Source organism: Panicum virgatum, chromosome 5K, assembly GCF_016808335.1.
Source record: "Panicum virgatum strain AP13 chromosome 5K, P.virgatum_v5, whole genome shotgun sequence".
Lineage (NCBI taxonomy): Eukaryota > Viridiplantae > Streptophyta > Magnoliopsida > Poales > Poaceae > Panicum > Panicum virgatum.
In genome coordinates, this window is record NC_053140.1 from 20986453 (window position 1) to 21009413 (window position 22961).

Sequence of the window (22961 nt, forward strand, 5' to 3'; positions counted from 1 at the left end):
AATCTTAACTAAACTTTAACCTACCCAATTAGCACTTCTATTTCGATACACTGGTGCTAAAGTTTAACATTTTCACCTATTAGCATTCATATCTTACTAAAGTTTTTAAATCTTAACTAAACTTTAACCTACCCTATTAGCACTTCTATTTCAGTACACTAGTGCTAAAGTTTAACATTTTCGCCTATCCAGACATGACACATTTGTCGCTAAGGCTCAAGCACCGTCACATCCAAATAAACTTTGATGAGAGATAATTGGTCCTAGAAATAAAAAACGACGTACCTGCCCATAAGCTATGTGTTCTGTCAGGTTGAATGCGCAAACGTCGAAGTAATATCGTAAGATGATATTGCGCTCAAGTTAGAACTTTTCAACGTTTTTTACGACGCAGCACTAGCAAACGCACAGATAGAAGAAAAAGAAGCGGAGGCTTTTCAGTGGACAAACTGTAGTACTTGAAGTACCACGTTATAGAATTACATGACTTCAAAACGCGATAAGAAAAAACACTGAAAGGAGAGAATGCATTGGAGAGAAAAAAAAAGGCAAGGTTTTAAAATATGAAGAAAAAAACTTGTCTAGCAAATTCGTTTGTTTTCAGAGAATAGAAACCCTCCTACAGTCCTATGAAAATCCTTTGATGCAAAGAATGCTTAATCATATCTACCCGTTCCAAACTAATAACCCTGTCTGTCACAAGAACGGTGCGGCCAGATGACCCAGAAAGTTATCGCAAACTTATATACCACAGCCCACAGGTCAAGGATATACTATTTGTATGTAACTATAAACTACAAGTAATTACATATACCACTTTCACCATCTCCCCAAAACCCGCACACAAACGCAAGGTTACAAACCGTACCATCTAGAAAACAAAACCGTCTAAACCAAAGAATCAGTCAGTTGCTCACGACGGCAAGGTTATAGCTGTATATCTTAGCATGCATTCATCCTCACATAATGATGCTGCAAGAATCCATCTTCCGCCAGTAGTCACCACATTAGGATCCATTTCTAAATTAACTTTTTTACACGCCCAAAAACTTTAGCAGGTCATGTTGATGATAGTGTGGCCAATCCAATTTGGCCATCTTCTTCAGCAATTCCATTGTGTGCCATAGAGCTCCTATTTCGAGCTGCAAGTCAAAGAAAGCGATATTGTAAAACTTCAAATCAGCTCCGATTATTTGATAGCATAACACTGAATTTCAAGCTACCAATCTACATGGAACAAAAAAATTAGCAAGCCACAAAATTATAAGTGCAAACAAAAACTCCTGGTGCTCATATATTCTCACGCCATGTTACATGTCCTAACTTTAAGCTTTGACATTACACAAACAAAAGCAATTAGATGTCGGACATTGTCTAATTGCCCAAAGAAACAGGTCGAAGGGAACGAATTTTGGTTTGACACAAAAATAACCATCTTTTATAGCAACAGATAAAACTCCGTAGAGGCTAGAAAAACAAATCTGGTGCTTGGAAGAATGTAACCATGTGTATTTAGACCCCAACTTTCTGCTGGTTATATAAAGTACCTGATGGTACAATACACAATGATGAAAATAAAAGGAAAAAAGTTGCTCACTTGTAATGTTGGTAATCACATTAGTTGTCTTCTGAGCAGCAAGAGCTCTTAATTTGTTCCCTGTAGCCAGCAGAAGTAAGCTTCGCATATGTTGCTTTTGCTCTTTCGGACTAGCAGTTTTACTCAACGAGTCATCAAATGCTAGCAGATCTTCCTGCTTGATGTGTGGGAGGGAAAGAAGAACCTACAGCCAAATCACTTCAAATTTAGTCCCAATGCACATAACTGACCAGGTAAAAGAATTGTCTAAGAATTGCATCCTACTTTTCTCGAACACAAATTTCATCCTACTACAAAATAGCAATCAGTGGAGGTTGTGTTTGTAAACTATCCATTGACTCATTGGGAACGATATTTGATATTTCATTTAGCGAAGGAGAAACTATGCCCACACATTTGTTCACTTGCATACTTTAGTACCTTGCAACTTCACTAACAACACCTACAAATGTTAACATCAGCCTGCCACAGCAAGGCCTACTAAAAAGTAGCGAGTAGCTACAACATAGCCCTTTTATATATGAAAAAAAATCTACTAATATTAATGATTTTTAAAATAACATAAAGAAAATAAGGAAAGTTAATGGATGATGAAACTATGAAAAGTTAAAATGGTTACAACCATTATGATGATGAAACAACAATGACAAAAATGGTAACACTATCCAAAGTTAAGGGAATATTGATGTGTACACATAAAAAAGGTGGATCACTAATAGGCCTAGAGTCTAGAGAGTTATTGCAACAAGTGCTACAAATAATGTGGTCATGAACCATGCACTCAAGTCAAACTTGCTCATGTGTAACAAACCGCAGCTATTAACCTATTATAGAGTCCAACACATCAACTATTATAGAGTCCAACACATCAACGACCAAAGTTAAATATTAGCAGGCTTGTAAGTTATGAAAATGAATAATAAGCACTCATTTCATAACAAAGGTAACAAGTGTAAATAAATAAGTAGTACATTACCACTTAGGCAATGATACGAATATCTAAAACAGTACTTAACATCGAAAATATCAATATTCATGCAAAAAAGAAATAGCTCAAAACAACAAGCCAACAAACAAAGTTAACATGATACGCATCATCGAATGTATCCATGCCCATAGAAAGTACTGGTCCAACATGTGGTACAGTTTTCTAATTTTAAACTAAAGGAATTGATTATAGCATTAGAAATCGACATGAAGGAATTAATTATAGCACTCGAAATCAACATGAACCCATTCTCCTCGATAGCATGAACTTTCAAGGCCTAAAAGGCATAGCACAACTACTGTCAAGTTAGAGCAAGTACATTATAAGGAAATTGCCCTACATTATTACATCATATGAATTATGTGATCCAAAAAAATTACCTGCCTAGGTGCAGGATCTCTATCAGACAGATAGACATATATCTCCCGACAAAGCCCAACAAGCTCGGCACTCATGACAGAATTTGATTCAACAGATAAACCCTGAATTATAGAAGAAAATAAATCCTTTGCAACAAACTGCCTCAACTCAGCCTGGTTTGAAGCAACAGCAAGGTGAATCAGTGCACCACAAAAGGGGATAACTTTAGTCACAGCATCGCTATCAGTCCAACTAAACACTTCAACCGATATTCTCAATGCAGGAAGGGCTGTGCCAACATGAAGCATAAGAAATCTGTGAAAGAAAAAAAAAACATCAGACTTCATTTGTTATTTGATGAGTTCCTCTATGCTTTTAACTTTTTTGATCCAGCCTTTAGACTTCATCCGATAAACTCAAAATTGGGCATGAAAATAATAGCACTAAATTTATCCTCAAAAGTCTTTTGCAATATTAATAGATTTTTTTTAGTCACTGCTACGAGATGCAGGTAATGCTACAGCTATGAGATGCAGATACAGCAACGGAATTAGGTTAAATAAATGGGTCAGACTGATCAATTTAGAACAGGCAACAAAATTCTTGTAAGAAAAGCTATAAAATGCCAAACATTAAACAGAAATCCTTCAAATACAAGTTCTCTAATTCATGCAAATGCTATAGTTTTTTGCATTACCCAGTGAGAGAACTTGAAGCAAAAGACTCCAGATTCTTCAAAGAATCCATCCGGTTGGAAGGTCCAAGTTGTTCCAAGGATGGAAGTCCACTATTTAAGCCTGGTGATGCTAAAGCCCAAAGCACAGAACACACTTCACGAGTCAAGTCACGTAGCAACTTCTCTTCCATGACCTCTGCCTTCAGTTCTGATCCAGAAAGATTACCAATGCTATCTGGAACCTTAGCCCGACCCTCATGAAGAAGACTAGACCATGAATAATGAAGAGCTTGCTGACAGTGGACAAATAATGGCTGCAAAAGGTTCCCTAGCCACACTTGCCATAGATCAGCAGGGCAATATTTAACAAATGGAATAATAACAAGGTGGATAAGTTGGCGCAAATGCCGAAACTCCATAACTTGCACATTCTCCATAAGAGCAAGTGTGACAGAGGAAGCCTCTGCACATCGAAAGAATGCTTCCCCAAGAGTAGCTGCCAATCCTAAAACATTGTACCTGTGGTATGACAACTTTTGCACATGTGTCAAAAAAATATTACAACAAACAGGAGAGATAGTATTATAACTTTAGTGAACTGCAATATGACTGATTCTGATGACTTAAAGTGTCAATCAAGTACATTTAACATTAAATTTGCAGGGTGTATAAGAATATCTCCAATTGACCGGGGATCAGACATTTACATGACATGAATAGTGTAGACCAAGATTATGTTTGGTTTGAACCACAAATAGCCCCACCAAAACTTGGCCATGACAACCAAGCGATTGTTTGGACCTTTGGATTATAGCCACATCATGTACCAAGTATTTGGTAAAATTGATACTGCAGAATTTGGTTTAGAAACAATTTCTGCTTCTAAATTTTGTCAAGTTACACTCTGTTCATTGATTGCTTTAAAACTTTTCCCGCCTCTACCTAACTGTGCTTCATAGCATTTTTAATTGTTTGAATAATCAGTTACTTATCTATGATGTGGCTTAAACAAAGATAGTATAATGTGTGCATGACCTTCCGTTGTGTTACTCAGCCAAGATTTAGTAGATAGAGGGGAGTGAAACTGATGTGAGGGATTCCACAATAACACTTGATGAAGGCTTTTACCACAATGAGTTTTTTTTTACCACCAATTAGCAGTGAAAGGCCAGACCATTACCAACAAGGGGTGCTGCTCATCAGCACTGACAGTTTTGGTCCAAACTCTGCGATAGTTGCAGCTGCTTAATTTTCTTCATCGCCTGCTAGATTCATTCACAGGTTTTATCTAGATGGCTTGGTGGAAACTGTATTGCTCAGCCCTACTCAACTATGCAAGGGCATTGCCAAGTTGGTAAATATCCAGATAATAGTCATAGTTGTGTTGATAACAAAATTTCACAAGGCTAGTGAGGCTACCAACCAAACACAATCAAATCCCACTCTGACCACAGATCACCCATGTTGCTTTTAATGTTGTTAGAGTAACAATAGTAGAAAGAAAAGTTTGCAAGGATGGATTCCATTTTCGGCGAAAGTATTCTCCAGTGGTAATAGCAGTTCATAGTTCTCACCCGCTGTCTCGGATCCCGCGCAACCAGTTTTTTATGTTGTTTTCCTTGGATTCTCCATCTCTTTGAACTTCCAGCAATCCATCAGCAGGAGCAACCTGGCCTTTGGTAAGTTTACCTGTCTCTCCTAGAAGGCTAGCCTGCTCCGCAACAGTCATGCTTTTTGCTGCTTTGATTTCCCCTGTCTGAGACTGAGCAAACGGCTCAGCCCAAAGAGCATGTATGCATCGCAGCAGCTGCAAATCAAAAAACAGATTAAGAGAGGAAAGTTGAAACACTAGCTATTTATCAGCATAGCCAGTGCGGAGCAAGTAACTACAGAAAGATGATAACAGGATTGAGTAATATCACATAATTCCGTTCTTGTAATTCTCATTATTATCTCAACTGATAATCAAACTGCCAAACATACCCTTAAGAGAGGGGGCAGAATCCATGCTAGATGTGAAGATATTGGATGCAGATAACCAGGTGCTGCTGTTGTGGTGGGTGCTTGTGGAGTTGTTGTGGACTTTTTGATTCCACTCCTCTTGAGTGCCTTTTCAAAGAATGTAACAGTGTGATAAATTGACCACATAAATTGGCTATCAGCAAACATATTTGTCAAACCAGTAGGGTCAGACAAGTATGCAGTTTGCCATTCCACTTGAGTCCACATCTTGTTTAGAGGTTCAAGTAACCAGGCAAGGACTTCCTGTTGCTGTTGAATCCTGTGGAAACAAGTAAAAATACAAATTATAACAGAAGAAACACCAGAAATACTTGAAGGCTGCAGGCATAAATTTAAAAGGTTTAGTGGCCAAATACCCAGCAGAAGATGCCATCACAAGAAATGCTTCACATAGATGGTTATGTTCACCACGTAGTAAACGACCCTCTCCTTGAAGGTAAGCCATGGTATCAGCGATGTTCTGTGACATTGGAAAAGGCATTTTAAATAATCAAAGGAGCTCATAAACAATGGTGAAACCAACTTTAAAGCATGATGCAAGGAAAATAAGAACCAGCCCTAAAACAAAGTTGCATTCTGATTTATTCAGATCCTTTTCAACTCAAGAATGAAAGTTCGCCACACCAACCAATAACAAAAGTTTATCACATATATGTTTCTTGACTAGTTTCATCATATACATAGAACTGTAGCCGTAATTTGTATTCTGTAGTTCAAAAGACTTCAATGTAACATAACCTGCATGTATTTACAATTCTTTACAAGGCCACCAAGCAAACAAAGGTAGCAAACTCTGGCAAGGTTCCCCAGAGGGTACCAAATCACAAACACCAACCTAATAGTATATTGAAAAATTCCAAAATTTAAATTCGAAGATAAACTGTGATTCCAGATGAGGTGGACCAAGTACTGGTCATTCTACAGACTTTCGTAGTTACCCTCCTATACTAGTAATGCCTACAGTCCCATTTTATTTATTTTGTTCCTATGTGGGACAAACTCTGTTATATATTGCCCTTCAAGTCAGAGCTCATAAAAATTGAAAGCTGAGAATGTACATGAAAATATGAAAGAAGTTGTTAGAATATATGTGCTGTATGCGTGATGGGTCTGGAGTCCAGACCCATGGTCGGCTCCTTGCCGTGCCTAGATGATTAGGTTAGGCAGGACATCCCTTGATTGGTTGTGATTCTATAAACCTTTCTCAAGGGATGCCTATATATGTACATGTATTGTATACCCTAATCAATCTATTATTCCACGCAATCACAATTGCCTTCATGGTATCAAGAGTTCAGGTCCTACCTGAATTCGCTTCCGCATCCTAGCGCCGCCAATCTCCGGCGGCGCCCCTCCCCGGCGCGCGGGCTGCCCTGCTGCGCCGTCAATCCATCGGCGCGCGGGCTCCCCTGCTGCGCCCCTCCCCTGCACGCGGGATCCCCTGCTGCGCCGCCATGGCCGGCTCCGCCGACGCCGACGCCGCCAAGAAGGTTGACGAGGAGCTCGCAAGCGCGCGGCGCTGGCTGAAGAGGAAGCCGCCGCCGCTGGCCGGGAGCGCGACACCGCCGCCGCCCGTGCCCGCGACGCCTTGGCCCTCTCAGCCAAGGAGCGCAAGGAGGCCCCTCCCGCCTCCGACGAGGAACCAGAAGACGAAGCCCCCTCGATCCTCTCCGAGCACCCTGCTGGTAGTGACGTCAATGCCGCGCTACTTCTTCATGAAGCCGCCGCCATCCTCAACCTGCACGCCCAAGCCGTTGCCGTGCAGAACATCCGGAGCCTTGTCCCCATCGTCCTCGACACCAACTCCGGCAACTATACGCGCTGGCGCGAGCAGTTTCTTCTCGTCCTCGGCAAGTATTCGCTGCAAGATCATGTCTTGCGCGACTTTGCCGCCCCTGACTCCCCGGATTGGAGTCGCATGGACTGCGTCGTTCAGTCTTGGCTCTACGGCACCATAGCCAATGACCTCGCCGACGTTGTCCTCGCCCGCCGCGAGCGGGGCGCCACCGCCCGTGCCACCAGGCTTGCCATCGAGTCCCAGTTCCTTGGCAACCGGGAGACGCGCGCCCTCCTCCTCGACGCCCAGTTCCGCAACTTCGTCCAGGGCGATCTGTCCATCACCGATTACTGCAAGCGGTTCAAGCACATGGCCGATGCCCTTGGCGACCTCGGCGAAGTCGTCTCCGACCGCACGTTGGTTCTCAACGTCCTCCGCGGCCTCAACGAGAAGTACACCGCCCTTGGTCGCCAACTCCGGCGAGCGCGTCCCTTTCCCACCTTCCTCGAGGTGCTGGACGACCTCCAGCTTGAGGAGCTCACGGCGTCCCATCAGGTCACGGCCCCGTACACGGCGCTCCTCACCGGCACCAACGCCAACTCGCCCCTGCAGCCACCCTTTGCTCCGACCCAACAGCCCCCCAACTGCTCCAACGACAGCAGTGGGGGCGGCTGTGGTGGCACCAAGGGTGGGGGCGCGGGCTCTTCCAGCGGCTCCTCCAAGCAACGCCGCGGCCAGGGCAAGGGCCGCAACAGCGACCAGGGCGCCTCCGCAGGTGGTGGCAGCAACAGCGGCAAGGGCACCAGCAATGACCAAGGCGCAGGAGGGCCTTGGTCCTCCTACAACCTCTGGACTGAGCCGCCGCCGGGCGCGCGGGCCCCTGGACCGTCGCCGGGTGCACCGCCGTCCAGGCCGCCGCCAGGCGCGCGGGCCCCTGGACCGTCGCCGGGCGCGCCGCCGCCGCCGGGGTGGGCTGCTGCCCACCGCGCGGTCCGCTCCCGCGCTCTCTCCCTCTCCAACTCCTCAAGGTCCTCGTCGGCGGTGGCGTCGCCGGCGATGGAGCCGCTGAGGCTGCCGCGCAAGGTCTCAACCTCGACCTCCGCCGCACGCGCTGCATCCTCCGCCGCCTCTGCTTCCACCTCCGCCCTGGTGTTCCCTGGTCCCCGCCCGCCCATTCCTCAGCCTTGTCCTACTGCGCCCCAGCAGGCCCTTGTGGCGCAGCAGCAGCAGCAGCAGACCCTCCAGGCTCAGCAGCAAGCACTGTTCGCCCACCAGTAGGCACAGGCTCAGCAGCAAGCGTTCCAGGCTCCTCTCATGGGACAGCAGGCGCCCTACCTGGGCCAACAAGCGCCCCTGCTCCCGCCAGGCTTCTACAACCCCATGACAGGGCTACCACCTTCCTGGGATCAGGAGTCCTCGCCTCGACTTTCAGCACCATGTCCCTCAACCAGCCGCCTTCCACTGACTGGTATTGACTCAGGTGCTACCTCTCACATGACTTCAGATTCCAGTTCACTCCTTTTTATCTAGTCTGCGCCAGGGTTTTATTTCCCGACCGGTAACCGCCGAGCTCCGGTTCCGGTTTACCGGACCGGTTTGACCGGTTACCGGTCGGAACCGGTGGAATTCAAATTTCAATTCAAAAGGCGCAGTTCAACCGGTTCCTACCGGTATACCGGCCGGTTAGACCGGTTTACCAGTCGGTTTGACTGGTAACCGGTCGGTTTGCCTGGTAACCGGTCAAATTCATTTTTTTTTCTTTTTTGGTTTAAATTCAAATGCCCGCAAAATATACTAAATAAATGTTTGTATAACATATTTTAGTCTAAATGAACCCTCCAACCCTCTTTTGTACTACTTTTACATTGTATTTTGTATACTTTTATATGCACATTTTTTTGTTTAACTTCAAATCCCCGCAAACTATACTAAATGAACGAATTTTTGAGAAAATTTGACACCATTAGATTCATCGCACCTTGAAGTATTTTTAGGAATTTTTTTGGGAATTTTTCATTTTTTTAATTTAAATTTAAATTTTGAATTTCGACCGGTTTCATACCGGACCATACCGGAACCGGTCCGGACCGGTTTGACCGATAACCGGCCAAACCGGTCCGGTTACCGACGGTTTGGTTAACCCTGGTCCGCGGTACCCTTTTCCTTCTTCTATTATTGTCGGTGATGGGTCCTTACTTCCTGTCACTGCCACTGGCACAGCACCTTTCTGGTGCTCTATCTCTTAATAATGTTCTTGTTTCACCAAAACTTATTAAGAACCTCATATCTGTTCGCCAGTTCACTACTGACAACAATTGCTCTGTTGAATTTGACCCTGCTGGTTGTTCGGTGAAGGATCTGGAGTCGCGGAGAGTGATCGTCAGGTGCAATAGCTCTGGGCCGCTATACCCCCTGCACCTTCCTACTGCTCATGCCTTTGCCGCCACCACCACTCACTCTCTATGGCATCGGCGTCTCGGTCATCCTGGTCATGAAGTTTTGTCCAAAGTAGCATCTGCAGTTCCCTTTTGTAATAAAGAACTTAGCTCCATATGTCATGCTTGTCAGCTAGGGCGTCATACTCGTCTTCCATTTCAGTCGTCAACATCTCGTGCATCCAGTAATTTTGATATTATACACTGTGATTTGTGGACATCTCCTATTGCTAGTGTTTCATGATTCAAATATTATTTGCTCATACTTGACGATTGTTCTCATTACCTATGGACGTTCCCTCTGCGCTTCAAGTCTGATACCTTTACTACTTTGGCTAACTTCTTCTCCTATGTGCGTACTCAGTTTGGTGCCACCGTGAAAGCCGTCCAGTGCGACAATGGTCGGGAGTTCGACAACTCCAGCACCCGCACGTTCTTCCTCACCCACGGCACACACCTACGCATGTCCTGCCCATATACTTCGCCTCAGAACGGTCGAGCTGAGCACATCATTCGCACCATCAACAATGTTGTGCGCTCTCTCCTGTTCCAGGCAAGTATGCCCCCCTCCTATTGGGTCGAAGGTTTGCACACTGCTACCCACCTATTGAATCTATTGCCAACCAAAACACTTGCTTCCTCTACGCCTCACCTCGCATTATTTGGCGTTGCACCTTCTTATGATCACCTACGTGTTTTTAGTTGTGCATGTTATCCCAACCTTTCCTCCACCGCCGCACACAAACTCGCTCCACGATCCACCTTGTGCGTCTTTCTTGGCTATTCAGCACATCATAAAGGGTACCGCTGCCTTGACCTTCAGTCCAATCGGGTTATCATATCACGACACGTGGTTTTTGACGAAACCTCGTTTCCCTTCTCCCGACAGTCTGTACCGCCCAGCTCAACGGATTTTGAGTTTCTTGTGGATGAATCTAACCTTGTACCGGTCCCCATTCGCCCAGTACATGCTCTTTTACCTACAGGTACTCCCCCTGGCGTTTCCGCACAGCCTCGTGCGGCTGCTGCTTCCGCACAGCCACATGCGGCTGTCTCCGGTCCTTCCTCTACGGCGCCGGACGCTGTGCTGCCACCTCTCGCCCTTTCCTGGTCTGAGCGCTCCATACAGCGTTCGACCGGAGTGGCGGCCGGCTCTCCTACCGGTGCGGCGGGCGCTTCCGCAGCCAGCACTGGCAGTGTTGCTGGCGTCTCCCCAGCCAGCACTGGTGGTGCTGCTGGCGTCCCCGGCTCCTCTGCAAGACCTGCTGGCTTGCACAGCTCTCCTGTCGGCGCTTCTTGTGCTCCTGCTGCTCCCCCCGCGTTGGCGGGCGGCAGGAGCATCCAACTCGTCATCGCCCTCTTCGCAACTACGTCCACGTCTACAGTCGCCGAGCAGTCCAGGGGCCCATAACGACCTCCCCTCGGGGCACTCCTGTCCAGGCTGTGCCTCGACCACTTCCACCAGGCGCTCTTCATGTACCTCCCATGTCCAACCAACACGGCATGGTCACGCGTGGGAAGAGCGGGTTTCGACCACCGGCGTTGTACCACACGGCGCCGCTGTCACCCATTCCTCGGACCTACCGAGGTGGCCTTGCTGATCCAAATTGGCGAGGTGCTATGCAGGAGGAGTTCGACGCCCTCTTGGCCAACAGAACGTGGGATCTCGTTCCTCGACCACCTCAGGCCAATATTGTGACCGGTAAATGGGTTTTCAAGCACAAATTCAAGGCGGATGGATCTCTTGAGCGCTACAAGGCGCGCTGGGTGTTGTGCGGCTTCACACAGCGTCCTGGCATTGACTTCTCTGAGACTTTTAGTCCCGTCGTCAAGCCAACCACCGTACGTACCATGCTCTCTCTGGCGCTCTCCCGCAACTGGCATGTTCATCAACTTGATGTCAAGAACGCCTTCCTCCATGGTACTCTGTCCGAGACGGTCTACTGCGCTCAGCCTTCAGGCTTTGAGGACTCCGCTCATCCCAATTATGTGTGCCGACTTAATCGTTCTCTTTATGGACTCAAGCAGGCCCCTCGTGCTTGGTACAGTCGCTTTGCCACCTACTTGTTGCAGTTTGGGTTTGTGAAGGCCAAGTCCGACACGTCACTTTTCGTCTATCACCGTGGCAGCGACACAGTCTACCTGTTGTTATGTGGATGATATTGTGCTTACTGCCTCATCAGCTAGTTTGCTTCGTCGCACCATTGAGGCTCTTCAGCGGGAATTCTCTATGAAGGATCTGGGTGAGCTTCATCATTTTCTAGGCATGCATGTACAGCATTCTGCTGGTGGTTTTCTTCTGTCTCAGAAGCAGTATATGTTGGAGATTCTTGATCGAGCTGGTATGTCTGATTGTAAGCCTTGCTCCACTCCAGTTGACACCAATCCCAAGCTGTCTACAGTTGATGGTGCTCCTGTGGCCGATCCAACGGATTTTTGCAGCCTTGCCGGAGCTCTGCAGTATCTCACTTTCACCAGGCCAGATATTGCTTATGCTGTTCAGCAAGTCTGTCTTCACATGCATGACCCGCGTGAGCCACATCTTGCTGCTCTTAAGAGGATTCTACGCTACATTCGAGGCACATTGCATCTGGGTCTCTTGCCACGGCCTTCTGCTTAGTCCGATCTCCTGGTTTGTTCAGATGCTAATTGGGCTGGTTGTCTTGACACTCGCAAATCCACCTCAGGCTATGCAGTTTTTCTGGGCGACAATCTCATCTCTTGGTCCTCCAAGCGTCAGAACGTTGTTTCTCGCTCGAGCGCCGAGGCCGAGTATCGAGCTGTGGCTAATGCCGTCGCTGAGGCTTCTTGGTTGCACCAACTTCTTGTTGAGCTGCACGTTCCTTTGCGTCGCACGGCCCTGATTTATTGTGACAACATCAGCACAATTTATATGTCTTCAAACCCCGTTCAGCATCAACGCACCAAACATGTGGAGATTGATCTACACTTTGTCCGGGAGCATGTTGCTACAGGTGATGTCCGCGCTCTACATGTTCCTACCAGTTCTCAGTACGCTGACATCTTCACCAAAGGCCTGCCTTCTTCTATCTTCACGGAGTTCAGGTCCAGTCTGAACGTTCAGGCTGCCGACGATCAGACTACGGGGGCATGTTAGAATATATGTGATGTATGCGTGATGGGTCTAGAGTCCAGACCCATGGCCGGCTCCTTGCCGTGCCTAGATGATTACGCTAGGCAAGATATCCCTTGATTGGTTGTGATTCTATAAACCTTTCTCAAGGGCTGCCTATATATATACATGTATTGTATACTCTAATCAATCTATTATTCCACGCAATCACAATTGCCTTCAGAAGTTAAGAAGCATTTATTTAGGCTTAGTTTTGTATTGCGGTGGCTTATCATCCACAGTTTTATTTTACTACTTTTGAACACTATAACAACCCAAAGCCACTTTTTTTGGCCTTAAGGTCCCTACTGTTTCATAAAAAAACTCAAAGCCACTATATAGCATGTTTTCAGAGCCATGACGCTGCCTTAACAGAATAAAGGTTTCTATAGCAGCAAATATTCCATTATGCAGCACAGCACACATACTATTGATATAACTTCATGGTGAAGCACAACACGGCTGAATAATACCAAATGGAGCCTAAAGCCATCAATGAAAGCACCTTAGAAACCATTAAGCTTTAGCTTCCATCTTACAACTAAATATCACGAAACACACTTTTCTCTTGTGAATCCCGCCTGAGGGCCACAAATCGTAATTCAGTTCAAGCAACCCAATTCATGGTTCGTGCGCAAACTGAATCACTCAGAAACGGTGGTACATGGGGCCTAGACGTACCCAAAAGGACTAAGGAGATCGGACATCTCCAAGGCTGAGACATGAGGGTTGTTGAGGGCACCACCATGCATGCGAGAGTCAATGAAGGGTATGGAGAGGGATGCGACTGGCATCAGAATGGGAACGCGGTCTACTGTCCCAGGCAAAACAAGTTAACAGAGAGAAAGGGTGACACAGGCTATCCATTTTCCTAGTCACTGGTGAAAGATGGTGGCTGTCAGTGAGGAATGCCAGACACAGAGCTGCATTCGTGGAAGTAAAAGTAGAACAAGGAGAGAGACAAGTAGCAAAATTCCTATTGGGCGTGCGAGCACTGCCAGCTGATTGCAGCGAACATACATGTGCATGTACGTGGCTTAGTCAGGCAACCTTTTATATATCCGTTCGAGGAGCCGATTTCTTCACCCCTTCGTCCTTACACGCACGAGCTCACCTCTCTCGCCAATCGTCTCGACTTTGAGCTGTCTCCAATCTCCTTCTCTCCACACAAACATAAATTAGTAGCACAACTTTTTATCCAGTGCTGAGGTGCTGCAGCCACATCAGAAGAGGAAGAGGAGATTTGATTAGAGCTGTTAGGATTTTATGGTTCGGATTTGGAGTGTTCATAGTTGTAATGTCCAACGATAGAGAATGGCCATAGGCGATGTCAGGCTGCAGTAGGAGGGCGGCAAGGTGAGCTCCCTGCCCTTCCGCAAATCCATATATGAGGTGATTTTGTATGCATAGTTCTTGATTATTTAAACAATATGAGACACAATGTGTTACTGACCTGTTTATTTTTACTTCAAAAAAGATCTAGTTTATTTTATTCATAGGGTTTACTCAAATATGTGCAATTCTTTTCCACAAGCAGCTAAAATCAAGAGGTTTGTATTCCCAAGTACAAAGTTTCTTGTATTCCCAGTATAAAGTTTTCCGCACATGGTTTCAGAGTTTTTGTATTCCCAATTTAATGTTTCTTGTACATCACTTGAAAGCTAGAGATGCAGTACCTTTTTAGGTATGCCATCTCAAATTTTTCTAGATTTGGATAAGTATTTGATGCATGGTTTAAGAGTTTTCAATATTGAGATAGAGAGATTCTTATATGTGATCTAAAAGTTTTGGATGGAATTTAAAATATTTTAATCTAGAGTGCAAAGTTTTAAATGTATCGCATAAAAGAAAATGAGGTAGAAAGTTTTTCAACTACAAGCACAAAGATTTCAGTACATGATGTCAAAGCTAGATATGTAAAAAGTTCTGTATATTTAATTTGAAAGTTTTTGAATTTCAAGTACAAAGGTTCTGATATCTAACTTGAACAATATAGATGCACAATCATGTAGGAAGCTTTTTGAATGTATGGTTTGAAAAAAAATAATTCCAAGTACAAGGATTTTAATATATGACTTGAAAGTTAAGAGTTGTATAAATTTTTTTATATATGTTTTGAAAGTTCTTCATTTCAGGAAGAAAAGGTTTTGATATGACTTAAAAGTGATGTAAGAAGTTTTCAATGCTTAATTCAATAGTTTTGAATTCTAGGTGCAAATATTTTCATGTATTACCTGAAAGTAATTGTTGGCCCCCACAACCCAAGGGCCAGGTAAGCAACCTGCTCACCTTCTTCTCCCTCTCCTCAGCTCCAAGGTAGAAGAAGAGCTGAGCTCCTCTGCGCACACACGCACTCTGCTCTCTGCGTTGGCTGAGAGCTGAACACTAGAATGTGGCAAAATGAACTGCCTTTTCTCATTGCATTGCATTCATATTTGTACACCATTGCTACCTACTCTAAGGTGCTACCAGTTATGGCTGAGTACAGCTCCACTACCTAGTACTGCTCAGATCATGCCACTAGCAGCATGGTTGATAACTTCTATCACTATTTGTACAATAGTGGCCTAGTGCCATAAGTCAAGAATTGCTGCAAGCAACTGCAGACTGCATGCGGTACCTTGGCCAAAATCAAATGAGGGCGAGCTGCAGATTATGTCTTACATTACTTCCCCTAATCCTGCTGCTAGCCCTGGACCTCATCCATGCCGATCATCTTCCTCAATTCCGAGAACCGAAGACGCCCGAGCGACTTGGTGAGGATGTCAGCGAGTTGCCGTCCGGTGTCGACGAACTCGATGACAAGGTGCCCCCCATCGACGCAGTCCCGAAGAAAATGGAATTTCACATCGATATGCTTGCTTCGGTCGTGGAGGACGGGGTTCTTTGCCAGCGCAATGGCCGGCTGGTTGTCCACCTTGAGTGCTAGTGGGCGAGCTTCAACGCCAGTGAGCTCACCCAACAGCCGGCACAGCCAAACGACTTGGCACGCCGCGGTGGCCGCTGCAATGTACTCCGATTCACAGGTTGACAGCGCCACCACCTTCTGTTTCAGTGACTGCCAAGCCACCGGTGCGGCTCCGAGGGAGACGAGCACACATGTGGTGCTCTTCCGTCCATCCACATCTCCAGCCATGTCCGCATCGCTGAACGCCGTCAAGCCCGCCGTGCCTGGGGAAGACGACGCCCATGTCCAGAGAGCCCTGGACATAGCGCAGCACCCGCTTGACCGCTGTCCAGTGGTCCTCCCGCGGGTCTTCGAGGAAGCGGCTCACATACCCGACCGCGAACGTGATGTCCGGCCGAGTATGCGTCAGCCACCGCAGCCCGCCAACGATGCTCCGGTAACGCGTTGCGTCCACCCTCGCCGCCGTGCTGTTCTTCGACAGCTTGATCCGCTCCTCCATCGGCGTCGCCATGGGCTTGCAGCCCGTCATCCCGGCCCGCTCCAGCAGCTTGAGCGCATAGGCGCGCTGGCCCAGCGCGATGGAGTCCCTCCCCTGCTTTACCTCGATGCCGAGGTAGTAGGAGAGTGCGCCGAGATCGCTCATCTTGAAACGAGCCGCCATCTCGCACTTGAATGCTTCAATGTCCTGCGCCCGAGCTCCGGTGACGATCAGGTCGTCCACGTACACGCCGACGATGAGCTCTTCCTTCCCCCGTCGTCGTGTGTACAGCGCATGCTCGGTGGCGCAGCGTGCGAACCCAAGCTCACCCATGGTGGTGTCGAGCTTGGCGTTCCACGCCCTGGGAGCTTGGCGCAGCCCATATAGAGCCTTCCGCAGCCGGAGCACCTTGTGCTCTGCCCCCGGCACCGCGAAGCCCGGCGCCTGCTTGACGTAGACCTTCTCCTCCAGGTCGCCGTTCAAGAACGCCGATTTGACGTCGAGGTGATGGACCTGCCAGTCCTTTGCCGCCGCAAGAGCTAGCAGTAACCGCACCGACTCCATCTGAGCCACCGGCGCGAACACCTCCTCGAAATCAATCCCTTCACGCTGCACAAAACCACGGGCAACGAGCCGAGCCTTGTGCTTGACAATGGCGCCGCGCTCGTCCCGCTTTACCTTGTAGACCCATTTCAGGCCAATCGGCCGGCATCCCGCCGGCGGATCGACCAGCTCCCAGGTGCGGTTGTCCTCGATTGACCGCATCTCCTCCATCATGGCCTTCCGCCAGTCCGCGTCACGCTCCGCAACAGCGAACGTGGCCGACTCCTCCGCGCTCATGAGCATGAGCTCTGGATCGGTGAGACGCGAGGCCAGCCCCGGCAGCTCTGCATCACCGATGACGTCGTCCACTCGCCTGAATCGGAGCTCCTCTCCGTCGTGGTAGGCATCCACGAACTCCGAGTTGGAGGACGGGGGGATGCGAACTCAAGATCCACCGCCGCTGTCGGGGTCCCCTGTTCTGGAAAAACAAGGGAGGCTGGGGACGCTGAACTCGCCGCGCTAAGACTTGGCGGAACCTCCGCCGTGCCAGGACTTGGAGGCTCCACCGCCTCCGCCCCTGGCTCCTGCGCTGCCTCCTCTGCGCCACTCCGGCGCTCGATCACCAGCTGCTCGACGACGAATTCGCCCGTCAAGCCGTCACCGGACCCCTCTGCTTCCCCTGCCGCGGGCGTGCTCCATCTCCATGCCGCCGCCTCGTCGAAAACGACATCCCGGGACACCACCACCTTCCCCCGGGCCGGGTCGTAGAGCCGATAGGCCTTCGTCCCATCCTCATAGCCCAGGAACACCATCTTGGTGCTCCGATCTTCAAGCTTCCCAAGGCCTGGCTTGACGGTCTTCACGTGCCCGATGCAGCCAAACGTGCGTAGGTACGAGACGTTGGGCTTACGCCCATGCCACGCCTCATACGGCGTCATCCCCTTCAGGGCCTTGGTCGGTGAGCGGTTCAAGATGAACACCGCCGTGCTCACCGCCTCGCCCCAGAATTCCGCCGGCATCGCCTTCGCCTTCATCATCGAGCGTGCCATCCCAACGATAGTTTGATTGCGCCGCTCGACTACGCCATTCTGCTGCGGCGAATATGGCGCCGTCAGTTGACGCGCCACTCCCTCCCCTGCGCAGTAGCTGGCGAATTCCACCGCCGTGAACTCGCCGCCACAGTCGGTCCTGAGGACGCGCAGCCTCTTCCCGGAGTCCGCCTCTGCCCGCGCCTTGAAGCGCCTGATGGCCTCCGCCGCCTCATCTTTGCTCGTCAGGAGCTGCAGCCACATGAACCGACTGCAGTCGTCCACGAGCAGGAGGAAGTATCTCCGACCACCATGCGTCGCCGGCGTGATGGGCCCGCACAGGTCCCCGTGGACCAGCTAGAGCACCTCCTGCGCCCGGTACTTGGCCGCCTTTGGGAACGGCAGACGCCTCTGCTTCCCGGCCAGGCAGCTGTCGCAGAGCTCGTCGACGTGCTTGATCTGCGGCAGCCCGGTCACCATCTTGCCCAGGCGTCCAAGCGCCTCGAAGCTCAAGTGGCCGAACCTCCCATGCCACAGCCATGGTTCCTCCGTGCACGCCGCCGCGAGACACACCGGCTGCTCCACCTTCAAATCCAGGAGATAAAGCCGGTTACGGGAACGTGTTACCTTGGCGAGAAGACGCCGTTCCCGGTCCCTGATGCTCAGTACTCCGGCCTTGATGAGCACCTCCGACTCGTGCTCATCCAGCTGCCCCAAGCTCACGATGTTTGAGCGCAGCTGGGGAATGTAGTACACGTCCTGGAGTGCGCGGTGCTCGCCGTTGCGGCACCTGAAGAGGACCGTGCCCTGCCCGCGGATGACCCGCGAGCCATCGCCGAACTTGACCGTCCCGGTCTTGCTTTCGTCGAGGTCAGAGAAGGCAGCCCTGCTCCCCGTCATGTGGTTGCTGGCCCTAGAGTCCAGGTACCACCTCTGCTCCAGCTCATCGCCGACCGCGCCCAGCAGCACCCGCGCCTCTGGCTCGTCAAGGTTGACGGGCTGCGGCGCAGTCCTCTGCTCCGTGTCCGCCTCCTCTGCTTCGCCATCCTGCAGCGTGCAATACTGCGCCATCAACAGCGCGTGGTCGTCGTCGCTCTCTTCTTGAGCTAGGTGGGCCTCCTCCTTCTTCTCTTTCCGCTCCGGGCACTCCTTAGCCCAGTGCCCGATCTTGCCGCACTTGCGGCAGGCATCGGGGTCGAAGTTGTTCTTCTTCCCCTTCCCGCGCGGTTTCCCGCGCGCCTTGTTGCCGCCAGCGTTCCCGCCGCGGCTTGAGGAGTTCTCCCCGGTCCGCCGCTTCATGTGCGCGTTCCACTCCTCCTCGGTGAGAAGCAACTTGCCGCTCTCCTCCCTCCGCTCCAGCGGCGCATCAGAACGCCCTTCGGCCAGGCGAAGTCGACCGACGACGTCCTCGAGCGAGACCTGATCCAGGTCCAAGGTGGCCTCGATTGTAACCGCCAGCTGGCTATACTTGGCCGAGCACGCGCGGAGCAGCTTGCAGACGACGTCCTCCTCCAACTTCTTCCCCAGCGTTGCCAACTGGCTCGCCAACGACTGGAGACGGAGCGCAAAGTCCTCCACAGCCTCGCCGTGGCGGAACTTCAGGTCGTCGAAGTCCCTGCGCTGCTGCGCCTTGGCCCTCTTGGCTCGATCCGAGCCAACGCGGAATGAAGCAAGCATGTCCCACGCCTCCTTCGCCGTCTGCTTGTTGCCGATGGCCTCGTGGAACTCTGGTGGCGTGGATGACAGCAGTGCGTCCATGGCCTGGACGTCTTCATCCTCATCTTTGGTGCCGACTTCCACGGCCGTCCAGAGCTTGCGCGCCTTGAGCCGCCACTTCATCAGCACCACCCACTCGCCATGGTGCGAGTGAGCTGCGGCCAGTCCCGCGAGCTCGTCTCCCGCACCGTCCTGATCACAACCTCCGAGACATCCTTCCCCTTGTCGCCTGCACTGGACGCCGGGGAGTCTTCGCCAGCCATCGTTCAGCCGCTGGGCCGGAACGACAACGTACGGCTCTGATGCCACGTGTTGGCCCCCGCAACCCAAGGGCCAGGTAAGCAACCTGCTCACCTTCTTCTCCCTCTCCTCAGCTCCAAGGTAGAAGAAGAGCTGAGCTCCTCTACGCACACACGCACTCTGCTCTCTGCGTTGGCTGAGAGCTGAACACTAGAATGTGGCAAAATGAACTGCCTTTTCTCATTGCATTGCATTCATATTTGTACACCATTGCTACCTACTCTAAGGTGCTACCAGTTATGGCTGAGTACAGCTCCACTACCTAGTACTGCTCAGATCATGCCACTAACAGCATGGCTGATAACTTCTATCACTATTTGTACAATAGTGGCCTAGTGCCATAAGTCAAGAATTGCTGCAAGGAATTGCAGACTGCCTGCGGTACCTTGACCAAAATCAAATGAGGGCGAGCTGCAGATTATGTCTTACAGTAATCACCCGCCTATTTTATCTCCCACACACCCGCTATCCCGAAACAGATGGTAAACACGCTAAAAAATTGGGACAATTGCATAGCTGCCCTTGTTTTGAGATGTAATTACACGTTTGCCCTTGTTTTTTTAACTTTGCATGTTTGCCCCTGGTTTTCAAAATTGAAGGCACCGTTTGCCCCTGTTTGTCAACACCGTGAGCTGGACCTCAAAAAAGAAAAAAAAGGGGAAAAGACTATACTACCCCTTATCCCAAACACATTACTCCCCTCGCCGAGCGGCTCGCCTACGCGCAAGTCCCCGCCCGCCTGCCGCCGCGCCGGTCTCCGCCCGCCTCCGCCGCACGGGCCCGAGCCGCCGCGCGCGCTCCCTGCCCGCCTCCGCCGCGCCGTTCGCCACCACCAGCACGACGCCGCTCGGCGAGGCGGAGGCCACAGCCGCGCCCCCACGCCATTAATGCGGCCGAGCTCACCGGCCGGCCACCACTACCGCGCCCCCCTCCTCTCACCTCGCCCCGGCCTATAAATAGGCCTCCACCGCACCTCCGCCCCTCCACGAGCTCGCCCACTGCCGCCAGCGCCCCTGCTCAGCCCCGCAGCGCCGCCGCCACGCCCGCCAGTGCCAGCCGCCGCTCGCTGCCGTGGCCAGGCCACCTCGCTACCTCTCCGCCTGAGGTGAGGGCAAGGGTAGAACCCCCTCCACCTCCTCAAGCTCGTCCGCCGCCGCTAGCCCCGTCCCCAACCTTGCAGCGCCGCCACCATGGCCGCCGCCGCTCACCTCCGCCCGCCGCCGTCGCACCAACCCCTACAGGCCGCCTCCACCCAAATTAAGGGAGGGGATCGATTCCCCGTGGCCCCCTATCCATTTCCCCCCTAGCCCCGGCCGCCGCCGCGCCCTGGGCCGCCGGCGCCCTGCCCCCCTCCTCTGTTGCACGGGAGAGAGGAGGAAGAAGGGCAAAATTGCCTAATGGCCCCTGCTCTTTCCTTCTTTTATTTAAAAGCCCCCCTTCTCTCCTTCACGGAACAATGTTGAGGGCATTTTTGTCTTTTCAGCTTGCACTTAACACCGTTAACTCTCCTTCACAGAACAAGGGCAAGTGGAACCTTCAGATTCAAAAAACAAGGGCAAACATGCAAAGTTAAAAAAATAGGGGCAAATGCGCAATTACAGCTCAAAACAAGGGCAGTATTGCAATAGACCCTAAAAAATTTGGTGCCAAAGTGTTAGGAGAAGCTAGACAGGAGAAACAAGAATTGAAGCGTTGCAAAATTTGTAGACAGGGAAACATGAACACCAGCTGTGCCTAGGCACATGCGGCCAACTGATTTGTTCGCGTACATCGTTAGCTAATTGCTGCGCTAGTGGGCCAGTAGTAGTCCGCAACACGTGTTCATCGCCAGCTCGTCCCAGCGCACAATCGCCAAGTAGCTGCCCCGACAAATAGGGGTGGCTGCAGATTTGGCCCTGGAGTTGGACTGGAGAGGGACTAGAGCAGCACAAGAAAGATATTATCCAGCAAATGGCAGGTTGGTGTGGGTTTGTGATGATTAAGTGACAGACTGGGCCTATTAAGTACTCCCTCCTTCCTCGTTTATAAGGCATAGTGGAACATGGCACGGTCTTCAAAATAATACTTTGACCATTTATTTATCATATAGTATATCACTTATAATTATAAATTTATAATCACTGTAAACTATATTTGATTACGAATCCAATCATATAAATTTTACATTATAAAAATAAAAAATTGATAGTCAAATTATTGGTCAAAGATAGAAATGTTTGAATCTTGATATGCGTGTGTGCCTTATAAATGAGGAAGGAGGGAGTATTAACTAATGTGATCATTATTTCTTTCCATTTCCCATTCCTTCTTCCTTTGCAATATTATTCCAAATCGTAAAACTGATAACCATCCGCAAACCCAATTCCTGATTCACAAACCAACGGGGTATACCTAGCGGACCTAACTTTTAAAAAGTAGCGAATCCCAAACCCGTCCATGAATCCAGTGAACCATGATTCTGGTAACTATGGGATAAACAGGGAAATGAATGTCAAAACAACTGCACTTAGAAACTTGAAGATGGTACTGTAGTGGTCTCTGCCACAGAATACCAAGATGTGTCATAAAGCAACTCCATGTAGAATAATAAAACGACAAATGATAGTGGCAATCAATTATGAGTTGAGCCTGACCTTCATGTGAGGCAGAAGAGCTTTATCAGCAGCTCTTGATATACGAATGAATGATGAACATATCTGCAACCTTGCTAAGCGAGAATTGTTTGATGGATCCTGCAGATAGAGCCATACAGTAAACAGTAGGAATGAGAAATGTAAACACAAAACTTGTACAATGACATGGCAACCAAATAATTCAAATTTATTGTGAACAGAATAAAGAAGGCATGGAATGATTGGATATCAAAAGATTTATCCAGCTTAAAGTGGCATCAGCTTTTCATTTCTGCAGTTGTTAACAATGCTCATGTTGAGCTCTAGGAAACTGATGAACAATGGTGAATGTAGTGATGTTTGATTACCTCCACAGCTGCCCCTTCTT

General features: G+C 49.4%; 1 protein-coding gene and 1 long non-coding RNA gene across 2 annotated transcripts in view; both read right to left on the reverse strand.

Annotated features, from left to right (window-relative positions):
• Positions 1-639: 639 nt before the first annotated feature.
• The window catches only part of LOC120706903 (protein HASTY 1-like), a 30490-nt gene continuing 8168 nt past the window's right edge, over positions 640-22961 (reverse strand). The window contains exons 15-22 of the mRNA XM_039991651.1: positions 22595-22693; positions 6000-6103; positions 5605-5902; positions 5196-5428; positions 3643-4140; positions 2966-3260; positions 1598-1781; positions 640-1142 (exon numbers count right to left, since the gene is read on the reverse strand). Coding sequence (XP_039847585.1) covers positions 1060-1142; positions 1598-1781; positions 2966-3260; positions 3643-4140; positions 5196-5428; positions 5605-5902; positions 6000-6103; positions 22595-22693 — 1794 coding nt within the window. The 3' untranslated portion in view covers positions 640-1059. The remainder of the gene's footprint in view (positions 1143-1597; positions 1782-2965; positions 3261-3642; positions 4141-5195; positions 5429-5604; positions 5903-5999; positions 6104-22594; positions 22694-22961) is intronic.
• LOC120706906 lies at positions 9563-22586 on the reverse strand. The gene is made up of 2 exons (XR_005688523.1): positions 22353-22586; positions 9563-14664 (listed from the first exon to the last, which is right to left on the reverse strand). It is a non-coding gene; the product is annotated as an uncharacterized LOC120706906 (long non-coding RNA).